This window comes from Sminthopsis crassicaudata, chromosome 1 (genome assembly GCF_048593235.1).
Source record: "Sminthopsis crassicaudata isolate SCR6 chromosome 1, ASM4859323v1, whole genome shotgun sequence".
NCBI classification, from domain to species: domain Eukaryota; kingdom Metazoa; phylum Chordata; class Mammalia; order Dasyuromorphia; family Dasyuridae; genus Sminthopsis; species Sminthopsis crassicaudata.
The window spans coordinates 218,696,783-218,714,826 of NC_133617.1; the positions used below are offsets into that span (position 1 = coordinate 218,696,783).

Sequence of the window (18,044 nt, forward strand, 5' to 3'; positions counted from 1 at the left end):
GAGTTACTCATTAAGGGCAAAAAGTGATCAAAAAGATAATTACTGATCCATATGCCTACTTTGTCTACAATATCTCTAAGAATGATTTGTAGATTTATTGAGAGCATCTTTGATGAAAATATGAAAAGGTAAGAGAACCTTGCAAATCTCTGATTGGAGAGGTGGAAGGCAAACCAAGAACTCTTCCCAGCGTTTCCATCTAGAGAGGGCTCCCAGCCTTTCCTTTTTCTTTTCTTTTCTTTTTTTTTTTTTTTTTTTTTTTTTTTTCATTTTCACTCAGCTACATTCCTTTGAACTAAACACCATAAGATTCAGGGAAACCTTATCATCAGGAAACTCATGCTTTTAGATTGCATTATGCCTGGTATGTAAATCTCATTGAATCCCTTCAGTACTTTCTGCCTCTTTGATTGAAGGGCAAGACGGAAGTAAAAAGAACTCCTCCCCAAACTTCCACTTAAAGAGGATTTCCAGGTCAGCTATTTCTTCATTTCCCACTCAATCACATTCTTTTGGACTGGATTCTATCATGCCTTACACTAGATACCTTCCCCTCCCTCTTTCTCCTTTTTCCTGTCCCATTTCACTTTCCTTTTGTATGCTGTCATCCCCTATTGGATTATAAACTCCTTGTCTTTCTTTATCATAATAATATTACCATCACTTAGCACAATGCCTAGAACATAATAGGTTTTTATCAATTGACAAATTTTTTTTAGGAAACCATATTTTTATAGTTATGTAGTTGCCTGAAAGATGAAGAGATGCAATAATCTTCTATAATAATTATTGTTGTTGACTATAAATTTATTTCATTTGGCAGATCAAAATTTGAGCACTGCTCAAATATCCCAGAGTCTAAATTTAACAAAGGGAGATAGATATGCCTGTATGTTAGCTTCAGACATCATTTTTGTATCCCAATTTCAAAATTTTTTGTATTTTTATCTTTAATCTCTGCTCATTCAGGTTTATGTTCTCTGCCATAGTCATCCTGTAAATCCATTAGTCAATGAATTCCAGACCCACATACTATCCTGGGCCTGATTCCCAGTTCTGCCAAATGGCTCAGTGTATTGGACCTTAAGGATGCATTCTGGAGCTGCCTTTTAAAGGAGAATAGTAGAAACCACTTTGCCTTTGAATGGGAAGACCCAGACTGGAAGAAAGCAGCAGTTAAGGTGGTGTGTTTTACCTCAAGGCTATACTGAGTCCTGGTATTTGGCAAGTAGTTGAAAATTGCATAGGAGACTTCCATTCAGTAATGGGAACTTGAGTGTTGCAGTATGTAGATGATCTATTAATAGTGGGGGATACAAAGGAACACACTAGTAGTTATATCATCGGATCTATTAGTTTAGAGTATCAAAAGAGAAATTGCAGTTTGTGGAGAGGGAGGTGAAATATTTAGGGCATTTGATCAGTGAAGGTAGCAAAAGATTGGACCCTACCAAAATCTAGGGAATATTACACACACCCAAACCTAAGACAGAGCTATGCAAATTTCTGAGGTTAGTAAGATATTGCTGGACATGAGTTAAATTGCTATCACTATACCCTTGTATACCTGTTGGAGGAAAGTCCAAAATTCTATCATGTGGGATCAGAAAAGTGATCAGAAGTTTGAGGACTTAAGATATGTGTTAATTTCACCACCTGTATTGGCTCTGCCCCTCAGAAAAACCTTTCCACCTATTTGTCAGTGTTATGGGAGGGGTGACTCTGGGAGTCCTTGCTCTAATAAGAGGGTAGGGAAGAGAAGACCAGCAGCTTTCCTTTCTAAAGTATTAGATCCTGTAGCCAAAAGTTGGCAGACCTGGATATGTATAAGCAATAATGATGAGAGTTAGGGAAGGAGGGAACCCCTTTTGGATCAGTGCAAAGATAGTATTGTGAGGACGCAGAGTCCCCTGTAAAAGGAATTTATGGGCTTGAAAACCTAGATTGATAACAAGGTTTATTGTAGGGATTTGGAAGTAAAGTTAAAGGTAGAAAGATGCCAGGGCCAGAGGTGGTCACTGGGCGGGCAGGAACCCTTACATGTTTTGGGGGAAGGGCTCCTGCAAAGAGAGAGCTCCAGTTTAGCTCTTTTATACCTAAAAGGGCTTGTGGGTGATATTCCAAGTAGGCTCAGATATGGTGGGGGCTGGGACAGGCCTGATAACCAGGATTTGTAAATTAAAGGTCAGCCATGGGGGTTGGGAAAATCCAAGTTAGCTCAGATCCTGTGGGGGCTGGGGGACCAGTGTTTGTGAATCAAAAGATCCTAGCTTAAAGGGACCCCAACCCCCATCAGTAGCTGCTACCGGTAGCCCTAGAAAGGAAAAGGAAGCTCACTTTGGGAGGCAGTCTTATAATAATGTCCCACATCAAATAAGGACAGTACTAAAACAGAACACTGGAAGGTGGCTTACAGATTCTGGAACTTTTAAATATTAGGCAATACTATTAGAAAAGGATGATCTAGTAATCACTCAAGTTCTTAACCTTAACCCTGTCTCCTTTTTGTCCCCTGAACCAGGACCATCTCCCAGAGAGGAGCACTGCTATTTAGAATTAATTGATAATCAAACAAAAAATAAGAGAGGATTTACAAGAATTCTCAAAATCTGAGGGAGTTTATAGATGGCTCTTCTAGGGTGGTAGATGAGAAAAAGAAAAAATGGATTTGCTATTGTTGATGGAAATAAAACTTCTACTGTTACCAAAGGCAGTTTACCTGCAGAACGGGTCAGCTCAAATTTGTGAATTATATGCCTTAAACCAAGCATTGAAGTTATTGAGAAACTAGAATGGGAATATATATACAGATTCAAAATATGCCTGGGGTGTGGCGCACGTATCTGGAAGAATTTGGGAAGAAAGAGGGTTTGTAAATAGTGAAGGCAAAGGACTGACCCACCATACATTAGTCAGAGAGGAACTAAAAAACATTCTGGCTCTTAGGAATGTAACAGTAATACATGTAAATGGACATTAGGAGATTCTTTTGAGGAAAGGGAAAACTAATTTGCATGAAAATGTCTAAATATTGGTGAGACATGGATAGGAATCCCCAACTGAAATGTGGGAAGGATTGAAAAAGTTACACCTTGGATGCTGTCCCAGAAACAAGAGGAGAATGAGGACATTGCTATCAACAGTTTACTATAACAGAGTATAACAGAATAGAGTGGAATGTATTAAATAGTATAAAGAAGAATAAGAGGAAAGGGGACATATAAAAGGACATTGCTATCAACAGTTTACTATAACAGAGTATAACAGAATAGAGTGGAATGTATTAAATTGTATAAAAGAGAAATAGAGGAAAAGGGACATATACAGTGGTTATGGTTATCAAAGAGGTTGATACAATGTCACCCCAGGGATACCTGGGGCACATGGAACTTTGTTCCCCACCTTTTGGAGTACCTCTAATTTAATAGATCAAAGGCCAGTTGCCAATTATAGTTGAAAGAAGGAGCAAGGATTATGGAAATGTCAATATTTCATCTTTGTGGGAGGAATTCCCTTGGGGACAAGAGATCAACAATATACCCCTTTCTAAGAAATAGCTCAAGCATATTCTCAGGAGAATAACCTGTTCTAAAGGGCCACTATTGGATTTGTGGTTTAACTGCCTACACCCACCTACCTCTTAACTGGGCAGGGGTGTATTATATTGGATTAATTAGGCCAACATTTTTCTTTCTTCCTGAACAGGCAGATAAATATTTAGGGATTCAGCTATATGATGTATGATCTGGAAGAGGGAAACAGAATTTAGATACCCCCATTACCCAGACTGGAGATGCAAATGATTGAAGGGACACCTGGCCCCCAGAAAGAATAATTAAAGAACATGGACCAGACATCTGGGCTCAAGATGGAAGTTAGGGATATAGAATTCCAATATATATTTTGAACAGGATAATTAAACTTCAAGCAATTGTAGAGATGATCACCAATCAGATGGTTAAGGCGTTAGATCTTTTGGCAGCAAAAGGCTGTATTACAGTATAGACTTGTGCTGGACTATTTATTGGCCAAAGAAGTCTGGGGAGGGTAGAGAGGGGGGAAGGATGGCTTGTGTAAAACTAAATTTATCAACATGTTGTATAAGGATTGATGACAATGGGAATCTAGTGAAAGAAATCACTAAGAATATTAGAAAACTTGCTCATGTTCCTGTACAGACCTGGACCTCACCATTCAATACTTCCTGGTGGTCCTGGTTTGGGGGAAGCTTGTGGAAGCAACTTCTTTGGCTTGGCCTTATAGCACTTAGTAGTGTTATATTACTCCCTACTTGCATACCTTGTTTAATCCAATTGGTAGCTAGAACAGTCCAAAACTCATTATCTAGAATGATTAGGTTAGAAGGGAAAGCTGAAGGAAAGGTCTGTTAGATTGATGGTATTAAAAGGACAAAGGTGGGAGCCAGAAGGAGATGAGGAATTAAGTAAGGAATGTGAAATTATGTTACAAAAATTTGAGGAGATCTCAGTGGACAAATCAGCTGGAGTGGGGGGAGGGGCGAGGTGGGGAAGACTGAACTAGATGGAATGAGATCTTTCAAGACAGTTGTGAAAATCAAGTAAGGTTTCATCAGCCCCAGAGTTGGTATAGACCTAAACCAACAACACACATTAGAACATACCTACTTCCCCTTCTTGCTATTCTTTAATGACATCATTCCCTTCCTACCTCAACCTAAACTAAATATGGTAGCTATGCTCTTATTGACCAAAGTTCAGTTTCTTAAGGTAGTTCCCACATTTAGAATGTAAGACCTTCAGCCAATGGGTCTCTTGCTTGTTTGAGTGGAGTGACTGCCCTCTTCTCCCTAGAACTTATAATAAACCTTCATTTTGCTCTTAGAGATATCTCCAGCTTTTTTTAATTATATGGTGGTCACTCACCGCTCTGTCTGATTCACACAGGAACTATCAATAACTGTTTGTGCCCTTTGATCTCCACTGGACTTGTGTCCCAAAGAGATCATAAAAAAGTAAAAGGACCTACATGTATAAATATGTTTGGAGTAGCCCTTTTTATAATGGCAAGGAATTGGAAACTAAGTGGATGCTCATCAGTTGGAGAATGGCTGAATAAGTTATGGTATGTTATGTGTTAAGGAATATCATATTATTTTGTTCTAAAAGAAACAACCAGCATGATGATTTCAGAAAGGCCTGGAGAGACTTACATGAACTGATGATAAGTGAAATTAGCAGAACCAAGAGAACATCTTACACAGCAACAACAAGATTATGTGAATGATCAATTCTGATGTTCATGGCTCTTTTCAACAATGAGATGATTCAGGCCAGTTCTAATGGATTTGTGATAGAGAGAGCCATCCAGAAAGAAGACTGTAGACTGAATTAAAATAGTTTTTGCACCTCTTTTGTTGTTGTTTACTTGCTTTTTGTTTTCTTTATAATTTTTTTCCTTTTTTGATCAGATTTTTCTTGTGCAGCATGATTGTAAAAACATGTAGAAGAATTACACATGTTTAACATAGATTACTTGCTGTCTAGGGAAGGGGTGGGAGGTAAGGAGGAAGAAAAAATTTGTAACACAGTTTTGCAAGGATGAATATTGAAAACTATCTTTACCTATATTTTGAAAATAAAAAGCTATTATTTTTAAAAAAGTTTATTTTTCCTCATCCTTCCTAACATTTGTCATTTCTGATAGGTATAAGGTGGCACCTTAGAGTTTTCATTTGCCTTTCTTTAATCAATAGTGATTTAGAGCATTGTTTTCTTATGACCATAAGTTGCTTTATTGAAAACTGTCTATTCATAGCTTTTGACCATTTTGTCAATTGGGGAATGGCTCTTATTTTTGTAAATTTGTGGCAATTCCCTACATACTTAAGAAATGAAGCCTTTATCAGAAAAACTTGGTATAAAAACCAATTATAATGAGAGTAAGGTTTAATCATTGTCCACTATCCTCATTTTCCCATTCACTGTAAAAGCTCTTCTTTTTATGACTATTTTATGTTAGAAAAATTTCCTCATTCTATCTCTTCCTTCCCCCTTCTCCCAGCACATCTATCTTTCTCATCCCTTCATTTATTTTTAAGATCATTTCAACATGATTAGCTCATATCCCTCTGTCTATGTAAACTTTTTTGCCCTAAAAATGACAGTTCTTAGGTGCTATATGTACCATCTTCCCATATAAAAATGTAAACAATCTGACTCCATCCAGTTCTTTATGCTTACTTGTTCATATTTATCTTTTTGTGCTTCTCTTAAATCTTTTATTTATTTATTTATTTTTATTATTTTAAAAAATTGTATAATTATAAAAATTTTTTGACAGTATATATGCATGAGTAATTTTTTTATGACATTATCCCTTGTATTCATTTTTCCAAATTTTCCCCTCCCTCCCTCTACTCTCTCCCCTAGATGACAGGCAATCCCATACATTTTACATGTGTTACAGTATAACCTAGATACAATATATGTGTGTAAATCCAATTTTCTTGTTGCACGTTAAGTATTAGATTCCGAAGGTGTTAGTAACCTGGGTAGATAGACAGTAGTGCTAACAATTTAGATTCACTTCCCAGTGTTCCTTCTCTGGGTGTAGTTGTTTCTGTCCATCATTGATCAACTGAGTTGGATCTTCTTTATGTTGAAGATATCCACTTCCATCAGAATACATCTTCATACAGCATTCTATTAATTCTATTAATTTCACTCAGCATCAGTTCATGTAAGTCTGTCCAAGCCTCTCTGTATTCATCCTGCTAGTCATTTCTTACGCTTCTCTTAAATCTTATATATGAATGTCAAATTTTCTATTCAGCTTTGGAATTTAAGCATTCATCGGGAATGCTATAAAACCCTCCATTTCATTAAATATCTATTTTTCCCCCACTAAAATATTGTATTCAGATTTTCTGTAGATTATTGGTTGCAATTCTAGCTCCTTTCCTTTCTGGAATATCACATTCCAAGCTCTCTGGTCTTTTAACATGAAAGCTGTTAGATCTTGTGTGATCCTAACTGTGACTCCACAATTTTTGAATTGTTTCTCTCTGGATGTTTCAAGTATTTTCTCATTCACTTGGGAGTTCTGGAATTTAGCAGTAATATTCCTGGCAGTTTTCATTTTAAGATCTTTTCAGGAGGTAAATGGTAGATTCTTTCAATTTCTATTGTGCTCTCTGGATCTAAGATTTGGGACAGTTTTCATTGATTATTTTTGAAATATGATGTCTAGGTTCTTTCTTTCATAATGGTTTTCATGTAGTCCAATGATTCTTAAATTACTTCTCTTAAATCTATTTTCCATTTTCTTCTAATTTTTTTCACTTTTTGACTTTGTTTTATTGTTTCTTGATGACTCATGGAATCTCACCCAATTCTAATTTTTAGAGAGTTCTTCCAAGAATTTTTATGCTATTTAAAAAAAATTTTTTTTAGTATTAGACCAATTGTTTTCTAAGATGCTATTTTCTTCAGTTTTTATGTGTACTTCTTTTACAAAGCTAATTCTCTTTTCAAAATTTTCTTGCATACCCTCATTTCTTTTCCCAATTTTTCCTTTACTACTCATCTCTTTTTTTGACTGTTCCAGGAATTCTTGTTGATCTTGAGTCCAGTTAGCATTTTTCTTTTTTTCTCTTTTTTTGTTGTTAAGGCAATTGGGTTAAATGAGTTGCCCGGAGTCACACAGCCAGGTCCTGCTGACTTCAGGGCTGATACTTTATCTACTACACCATCTAGCCAGCAACCCCAGTTAGCATTGTCTTTAAGGATTTGCTTGTAACTGTTTTTGCATTTTTGTTTTCTTCTGAATTCACATCTTGGTCTTTCCCACCACCATAGTAGCTTTTTATGGTCAAATTATTATTATTTTTTTCTATTTGCTCATTTTTTCCAGTCTATTTCTTGACTTTAAACTTTATATTAAAGTTGAGTTCTACTCACCTTGAGGGTGAGAATGCACTGTGCTAAGCTTTCGGCTGGTTTTTTTTTTTTTTTTTGGCTGCTATTTTGAGAGCTAGCTTGGGGGTTTAAAACATTTTGGTGTTTCCCAAGATGGTATGATTTAAAGAGAAGTATAGTCACTGATCTCCTCATCTATACTCTACTCTTTGCCCAGGAAGGGTGTCCACAAGTGCTAGTATTCTCTTTGTTTTGGAACTGCAACCAGGTCCCTTGCTCCCCTGTGAATGGTCACCAGTGTTCCTCCCTGTCCTGGAACTGCAACCCAGAACTGTGTATGAGCAATAAAGATGCTAATCAGTGTCAATTATATCCAGTGTCAGCAAAGGTCCCAGGTAATCTCTTTCTGACCAGCTATCTGATCAGCTGTCTCTGGACTGAGAGCTTCTGAAGCTGTTGGGGCAGTTGTGTGTGGGCTCTGAACAGGTTTCCACCCTTGGTCTCATAAATGTCACCTATTGCCTTTCTAATTTTCTTAGGCTAGAACAATATCTGATACTGATCTTTTGTTGGTTCATTCAATTACTCCAAAATTTGGTTTATGGAATTGATGTGGAGAGAGTTCAGTTGTGTTGTCTCTCATCTATCATCTTGGCTCTGCTCCTGCTCTATTGTCTCTTTTTGTATCAAATTTTTTCCTGATTATAGGCAAATGAGTGTTCTAAGAGGGGAACATACAGGTAATTAGTAATATTGAATGGTCCATCTCAGTCACTATAGTAATCCTCTTATCAAAACAGGAGCCCATAATAGTGGCTGTTTAGTCTAGTAAAAAGCCACTGAGGTAATAGAATAGGGCTTGCTTATGAACCAGCTCCAAAGACAATTAACCCAGCTAAGCAAAGAAGTAACTTATCTATTGCCAGTGCAATGGTATCTGTGCTATTTAACAATTTTACTAATGATTTGGATAAAGCAAATATATAATATACATTAAATTTGCAAGTGACCAAGGCTAGGAAGACTAGCTAAAACACTGAATAATAAAGTCAGAGTCCAAGATCTTAATAAGTTATATGACTGATTGAATTGAATAAGATGAAAATAAATAGGGAGGTACAATAATTAAGATTCAGAAATACAGGATGAAAGAGGCATAATTAAAGCTGCAATTTATATATTATCTGGGAATATTAGTAAGTTATGAACTCAATATGAAAAAGCAGGGTATATGACAGTTCAAACACTTGATGGGTTCTTCGGTGGCAGTGAGATTTTTTTGGGGGAGGGGGTCAGGATTTGTGATTTTGTGGGTATAGGAAACACCAGGTGAGTGTAAATCTGTACCCAATGCAGGGGAGCAATATCTCTGCAATTGATAATGATAGTCTTAGAGATTTATTTGACAATACTGAGGTTAAGTGATTTACCAAAATTTAGACCATTAGCATCTTTAAAAAAAACAAACAAACCCAAATAGGGTCATTATGAAATAACAACAAAAGACACTTTTTTGATTCTTCCCTTTGGAAAGAATCTCTCCTCTATTTCCATAGTGGTTTTTATATCTCCTATGACATTTAATACAATCTTTTAGGATGTATAATTATTTTCCTCTGTCCTCTTATGTTACCAAATTGCAAACTACTTTTGAAAGAAGATATCAGGTCCTTAGCTATGTATATATGCTTTCCACATAATAGTTTTCCATAAATGTTAAATTGAAATTATGTGATCCTCAATTAACTTCTCTTTCTCATTGATCAGTGAGTCTCCAAAAAATATAAATAAATAAATCTCAAATCTTTTGTATTATAATGATTTAAGGCACAATTATCTACAAGCTACAGTAGCTACGAGCTACTTTAAGGGTTTATAATTTCGGTGGTTTGGGTAGGTTGAAACTGCTTTCTTCAAGCACCTACATTTATTCAGACCCTGTGACTTAGTTGATAGTTTTTAAAAGCTGCTATGGCTGTATAATTCATCACCCTGGTGATAAGCCCTTTTCTTATTTCTTATTTTCTTATTTCAGATGACAGACATACATGCCTCAAGTCTTACCAGGGCGGTAGAGACTGGTTAGGTAAAAAAAACAAAAACAGGGTTACAACTTTATGCCAGAAGATCTGAGAGCAGAACTTTAGTGGAAAAACAGGCTCTCTACCCTTGCATAAAACTCTGAATTAGAAGACAGACATAAAGAGAAGTGCTATTTAATATTGCTTGTATAATCTCTGCCCAAATAGTTACTTTAGTAGCTTTCTGTAAGAGTTCTTAATCAGCATTAGTCCGGTAGTCTCATGGAGGAATATTATCAGTTAAACACACTATCACACGTCCTTGCTCTACACAAGAATACTGCTGTAATGTCGGGATTATATTTATAGGTTTATGATATTGGCTCTCGGTGCTTTGGAATATTTATTTGTCCCACCCTGTGGCTAATTATCCTCCATTCACCACTTAACTTTTTAGACTGTGGTATCATTCGTTCTTATCACATGAATGGGCTGGGTTAATTGGGCTGTGATGATGACTATACTCCCAAATTTTGTTACCGAAGACATTATCTTGATGTGAGTGAGGATCAGCATCTAGTTGTCACAGACAAAGCTTGAACATGAGTTGAAAATGACGCCAACCTAGAGGAGAGCAAAGACCTTCAGTCTTGTGAGAGTCTCCATTTGAGTATAGCTGTATACTATTTCAAAATGTCCTAACTTCATAATTTTACAATCATTTTTTGGGGGAGGTTTAGTGTGCGTGTGTGTGTGTGTGTGTGTGTGTGTGTGTGACTATTTGTGATTTCATTTATGTAGAGTATTTGGTAGGGAAACTACTCTCACAGGACACATCACTCACTGCTTCCTCCAGTGCCCTCCCATTATTATTTATTTTTACTTTATCCTGTAAACATTTCGTTTAAAAGTGGTTGTTGGTATTCTGTCTCCCCTCATAGGCGGTGAGCTTCCTAAAAGCAGGGATTACAGGCCTTTCTTTGCGCTCCCGGCATTTAGCACAATTCCTGGCACAGAATATGAATTTAATAAAATGATCATCGACTGACTAGGGAGTTGTTTGGGCGCAATGGGAGAGTGATCTGTCTTGGCTCATAGTAAATATGTGCAAAGTAGGATTGAAATCCCAGTCCTGCCGAGTCCAGAGTCTAAGGCTAACTTGATCGGTTGTTGCGCGCCGGGCCCAGCGGTGTGGGCAGCGGGCACAACCCACGTTTGGCAGAGCCGGGCAGCCGGGGACGAAGCCTGCGGAGACGCGGTTCTCCTCAGTCGCGGAAGCCTTGCGCTTTTAGGCCTCGTGCACCACAGTGACCTTGTCGTTCGTAGAACACACACACAGCGCTGACACACGTCTCTCCGTGGCCTCTTTTTCTGGGACGGACCGGTGCTTTCCTGCCCCGGCCGGTGGCAGCTCCCTCCCGCAGGCGGCGCGGTGGTGATGCAAATGAAGACTCTGGGCGGTAACCTCCGCCGCAGCTGCTTCCGAGCCCCCGGAGCTCGGAGCCGGGGGGCGGGGCGGGGCGGGGCTGTTGGGAAGGCTGGGTGGGACGGACGCCATTGCGTTGCTATGAGCTGGCTCTGGGGCTGCGGAGGCGCTGGTCTATAGGCGCGGAGTCGGCGGCGGGCTGGGACTGCATCCTCCGGGTCTCTTTCCTGGGTCTCCCCTCCCCCGCCGCCCCCTCCTCTCGCGCTCGCTGGGATCTGGGCTCCGAGTCTCTCCTCACATCTCGTTCGGTCTGGGCGGGCGGCGCGCGCAGCTCCCGAAGCGCTCGAGTTGCGGAGCGGCGCGGCGGTTCCGGGGATGGGGAGGCGGCGGCGGGCGGAGAAGAAGATGCTCCTGGGCTGAGGCGAAGCCGACGAGGGAGGAGACGGACGAGGCGGCTGCGGGAAGGATGGCTCAGTCCGGAGCTGCCGCGGCTGTCCCCGGGGGAAGCGGCGAGCGCCGGGGGTCGGGCTCCTCGGCCTCGGGCCCGGGGGCGGAGGCCGGTCTGGATGGCGGGGGTCCGCGGGACTCGCTGAGTCTGGAGGAGATTCTGCGCCTCTACAATCAGCCCATCAATGAGGAGCAGGCGTGGGCCGTGTGCTACCAGTGCTGCGGCTCCCTGAGGGCCGCCGCCGGAGACCCGCGCGGTCGCCCCCGCCGCACGCCCCGCCGCCGAGTGGAGGCGCCCGCGCAAATCCACGTCTGGAGGGATGGCACGGTCACCCTGGCCCCCGGGCTGGGCGACGCCGGGGAGCCGCCCCCGAGCGCAGGTAATCGTCCCCCACCCCGCATTCGCCCTCCTCGGCGACCGCGGTCCCCATTCCGGGCGCAGCCTGAGACCCACTAGAAGAGAGGATTTGGGGATCACAAAACCCTTATTCGAGGTCTTGGGGGGCTGGACAGTGTACGGGGGCGACTTGGTTCTGCCACCCCTCCTCCTCCTTTGAGGCTTCTGTTTGCCCTTCTCCTGACTCCCGCGCCCATTGGGAGGAGCTTGCAGACTCCGGGCTTGGGGTGCGGGGAGGAAAAAGTGGCGGCTTCTGGGGCTGCTCTCCTGCTTGATGCAGAGCTAGCTCCCATGTAGGTCAGCAGCATCACGAGGGGGAGGGAAGGGGAGGGAGGAGAGGGGGAGCCTAGCAAAACAAAGGAGCTGTCAAGGGGGAACTGTCCCATCTCTGCTGAACGGCTTGAGGGCCTTGGAGAGCGGGGAGGACTTGTCTCCCTCTGTTGTGGCGGCGTTTGGGGGTCAGGTTTTTATTTTAGGTACTTGGAGCGAAAGAGCTGAAGGGTACCAGTTACTCTTCCTCAACTTTATGCGACAGCCGTTCACAGCTTGTTTATGAGGCTGTGTGGGTTGGGCCTTTTTTTTCCTCTTAATAGATATTCCTATATTATATTTACTTGCCATTTCTGTACATAACCTCATTGAGAACATTCAGCATTGGTTATTCATTCACGGTGTGAATAAGGCCTTGTAAAATAGGCTCATTATATAGTTCTAAACATCCTTGTAGACGAAAATAGCAAAACAGTTTCTTCTTGGAAAAGGCAACTAACTGTCTTAAAATGACAGTTTTAATAAAACGAATCGTTTTCTTTAAATTTTGGCGTGTAAAGAGATCTGATTTCGGAAGAGAGTTCCAAAACTAGCATTGATAATTTTTGAGGAAGGGGCTGAAGGGAGGAGGGAGAAGCAAATAAAATTTAAAAATTAAAAAAAATCAAGATAAATTGATATGCTATAAGATCACGAAGTATTGGTTTCAAAAGCAAGAAAAATAAGTGCTTTTTTCTGTCATTTAAATTAATCTTCTAGATGATGAATCTGAATTTATAAAATTTAATGAGTAGGTAAAATCTTCAAAAGAAACTTTATATATCCAGTGATCATTCAACAAATCAGTGTTGATGAGGGTAATTTGTACTGGCTATCACTTTGATTCCATTAAATTTTAAAATTTGAAATCTGGGGGAGGAAGGAGAGATCCTTGATAGAGAATTTCATTGGTTAAGGGAATTTCTTTACTAATCATACTCTCTATAATTTAAATCCTTTAAGATTCCTGGACCATTGAGAGAAAAAGGTGACATGTGCAAAATCACACAGCTAGGAAATTAGTCACTTTTTGTTTATATAATATAAGGATTGCTTTTAAATCCTTGGTGATTTTAAATAACCCTTGCAGGTTATAGGTCTGGAGAACATGATTTTTCCACATTCTGTGTTAGAAATCATAAAAGCAGAAGTCTAGGATTATAATGGGTTGGAAAGGGAACAGAAGTAGAGTAGTTTTTCTGAAAAATATACATCCTAGACACTCTACTTTGTGAGGCAGTGTGGTATATTGGAACCACCATTGGGTGAGGGAATATGTGACCTTAGAAAAGTCATTTAGCTCCTTTGAGCCTTTTACCTGTAAAAGGAGATTCACTACAAGAAGGTCCCAGCTTTAAAAGTATATATTTAAAAGTATATATTTTTGAACTTTTCTTTACCTGGTACAACTTTAGAATCTTACATAGTGTTTTAAATTGTTCTAGTTAGCAAGTTCATATAAGATACTTTATTAGCAGTTTATTTTTTTATTTTTTACTTTACTTTTTACTTTCATTTATTGGCCTAATCTTAGGAACCAATTATTTTTTTCATTAAGATAATGATGTGTGATAATATATTGTTCAAACATAAAGAGAACATGATTGATATGATTGAGCTTTGAGTTTTTGATTGAGGTTGCTGTGATTAAAAAGTAGGTTGTTTTAAAGTATGTTTATTGAAGGGAGTAGCTCATTAGGGTATTTGTGGGCATCCACATTCAAATTATTAGGATTTTGGTATTTCAAATCATTAAAATTTGGGGATATGAAACTAGCTACACAAGAGTATTTCATTAGAGGAGTAAATATGATATTAATTTTTAAAAGTAATCTTTTCCTAACACACTTTGTTCCTTCTGGCATTGGTAGAAATCCCACCATTTGAGTAAAATAGGGTCAAGTTAAAATTTTTATAATTAAGGAAAAAAAAAACTTGTAGTAGATATGTACTGCATATGTACTTACATAGTTTTGTAAATAAGTGCCATAAAAATGTGAAATTATGATAATTTGTTATCATGTAATGGTAGAATTGGGACTACATTTTCTGATTCTTAATATATAGCCTGCTTCTATAATTTACAATTGAAATGAAATTTTAGAGATCACATCCCAGATGGATGAATATTATTGTCCTTGATATAATCTTGGAGGAAGTGCTATTTCTTTTATCTGGATGTTACTTATACCCTTCCTGAGAGTACAGAAGGAAGTGAAGTGTTATGGATCAGTGCCATTATTTCTTCTTTTCTTAGGACAGAAAAGGTATAGGAAGTGGCAGCAGAAGAGACAGCATTTCAAGTGCTTTAATGGTTTGTGCCAGAAATTCTCTTCCACATTTAAGTGATAACACCTGAAGCATTACATTTAGTTTGAAGCATGAAAACTGATGCAACTGTTCAATTAGATTAGATAAAATAGAATAAAAGAAAATAGGTGATGACAAGCATATGTGGGAATTTGAAAGAAGGAGAACTTGTATTTAGTGTTCTATCTTTGCTTCCAGCATTGGAGTGGCAGAAATAAAATACAGAAATGACATATTGAACCCAGCTTTTATTGATTGAGAGTTAAAATGATTAACTGAATCCTAAAAAGTAGTGATATATTTTATTGGGCTGCCCATAGTGCCAGGGGAATAATTGACTTAAGGAAGAATGAAAGACCTGTGATTATTCTGAAATGAAGTATTTAAAACATTTTGTTTTCTCAAATATTCCTGTAATAAAAGGCCTAGGATCTTTGACAAACATTTCTCTATGGTTCTCATTTTACAAAGAAATGAATTAGTAGATATTTTCAAAATATCTACTACATGCCACTGTGCTAGGCACTAGGTAAACTAAATAAAAAATTAAGCAATCCCTCCTTAAGGAGCATATATTTTATTGAGAGAGACAACTTATATATAAATAAATAAATGCAGCATGTGTACCAAGGAATTTTAAGAGGAAAGATACTAGGAACTGGGAGAAAAGAAAATGTTTCAAGTAGAATGAGGTGCTTAAGTTGATTCTTGAAGAAAAATAAATCCTAAGAGGTATTAATATGAAGGGAGAACTGTACATATCTGGGAAACAGCCTGTGCAAAGACAGAGAGATGGGAATGTCATTCATGAGAACTAGTAAGAAGGCTAATATGATAGTACTTCAAGGGCAATAATGTATGATGAACCTGGAAAGGTAGATTGGGACCAGATTGCAAAGAGTTTTAAAAGCCAGAAGAGTTGATATTGGGTATTGTAAACAATAGCAACAAACCGTGTTTGCGTAAAAGACCATAGTCACACCTGCATTTTAAAGAACTAACTTTGGCAGCTGTGTGGAGATGAGTTGAGGAGAAACTTGAAATAAAGTAATCAGTAAGGAAACTCATTGCAGAAGTCCAAGCAAGATATGAAGAGGGCCTGAATTTCTGTGGTAGTTATATAATAGAGATGGGATCTGAATGGGAGAGATCTTATGGAGATAGAATATCAGGTTATCCAATTGGAAATGTCTAAAAGGAAGTTGGTGATCAAGGACTGGGTCTAATAAAAAGAGAGCTGGACATAGAGATCTGAGTCATGTATCAAAGTAAAAGAAATTGAGGTCCACATGTAGTGAAAGTAAGGTTGTTTTAAAAAAACAACCTAATAGAGCTATTGGGTATCCAGGAAATGATTAAATTGTAAACTCCTCAAAAATAGGAATTGTCTCATCCTTGCCACCTACAGTAGGTATTTAAATCCTTATGGATTGGCTAACTTCTGTTGCTTAGTTTGTTACCACACTAATCATTTCCATTTGAAACCTGTTGCACTAAATGAACCATTTAAAACACTAAATGTCAAAACCATTAAATTATTTTTATTTCATTAGATCTTTAGGAACAAATGCACATCTCATAAAAACATTGCTGTTTGAAATTATTTTATTTTGTCAATTTATTACATTTGTGTAATAGGTGTCCCTTTTTTGAAAGTATAGATTTCTCTTGATTTGATTGATTGGCTGCTTGATATAGTGTGTAGTTGTATGTAGTTGTGTAGTGTATATAGTTGTAGTATAGTTGGTTTGAATTCTGCTTCAGGATTTATTCACTAGTTGTATTACACACAGCAAATAACTTAGCCCCTCTTGCCTCAGTTTCCTAATCTGTAAAATGAATCTAATAGTGGCAACTTCCTCAGGTTGTTAAGAGGAACAAATGAGATAATATATATAGAGCACTTTACAGACCTTAATGTGATTCATGTGTCATGATATAAAAGAGAAGAGAAGGAAATAAGCATTTAAATAACACGCATTCAGTGTCTGGCACTGTACTGAGCACTTTTTACAAATGCCTCTGATTCTTACAATCACCCTTTGAGGTAGGTCATATTAGTATCCCCATTTTACAGTTGAGAAAACTTTGAGACAAACTTAGACAAGTGAGTTGCCAAGGATCACAGAGCTAATGTATGAGGTCAAATTTAGTTTTCCTGACTTCAGGTCCAACACTTTATCTACTGTATTATCAATTATCTCCCAGTCTTAGTGCAATTTTAAATTTTAAGTCAGTTTTCCTAAAATGAACAGTAAATGTGGGCACACTAATAAAAGAATGAGAGTGGATTCTTATAGTAAACATTCAGGCTTTGTTTGGAATACATAAAAAAGATATGATCAGTTATGCCTGTCCATAAAGTTTATACTGATACATGCATCAAGAATAATGCTCCTCTGTTTTAAAGATTTGCAGAATGTTGGCAAAAATGTTTAAATGGTGAAAATAAATTTCTTGTTCTCTCACATCCTAATATTCTCCCTGTTAAGATGAACAATTTGAGAGAGGGATAGGGAACTACTTAAAACACATAAATATTGTCTATACCTGATATGTTTCATAATAGTGTATTGACAAAGGCAATCCTGTTGTTTGTGTTAAGGTTAAATTCTACCATGATTTGATATTCCCTTCTGAGAGGTGTCGTTGTCAAAGTTAAACTGGAAAGATAGATTCCAAATTTTCCTGAAGCTGATAGACTGGTCTGTGCTAGTTATAAATAGTCTGTATAATATAGTTTGTGCTAGTTATAAATGTTAAGGTAATTAATACTTTCCAAAGTTGTAAATCTTTTTTTATTTTTTTGGACCTGATCTGTGATTGCATTTATGTCTGAGACTCTTGGTAAGGAAACTGTCTCTACTGATTCATAAGGCACCTGCTCTTTGAGGGCAGTGAGAAGTGTTTGGGCAGGACTTGAACTCAGTTTTTCCTGATAGGTCAGTTTTCCGTTGTACAACACTGATTCTCAAAAATTACAGTTAAACTGAGAAATTTCTAATTCAATCTACCATAAACATTGCCCAAATGCCACTTATTACTATTTCATCCCACTTATATGATGATATAGAATTAGATCTGAGAATCCCCAATCTTTAGAATCAAGGAATATGTGAATTAAGGCTTTTTACAAAATTACATAATAATCCAATCCACTTTTTGCACATCTCATTTTCCTTATGTCTGTATTGTTTCTTCCCCTTCTGGCCATATGTGCCTTGCTTGTCAGTTTT

General features: G+C 38.3%; 1 protein-coding gene across 1 annotated transcript in view; it reads left to right on the plus strand.

The window, feature by feature from the left end:
- Positions 1-10,781: 10,781 nt before the first annotated feature.
- Positions 10,782-18,044, plus strand: part of SPIRE1 (spire type actin nucleation factor 1) — a 167,414-nt gene continuing 160,151 nt past the window's right edge. Inside the window, 1 exon segment of the mRNA XM_074274672.1 lies at positions 10,782-12,172. Within this exon segment, the coding sequence (XP_074130773.1) occupies positions 11,812-12,172 (361 nt within the window). The 5' untranslated portion in view covers positions 10,782-11,811.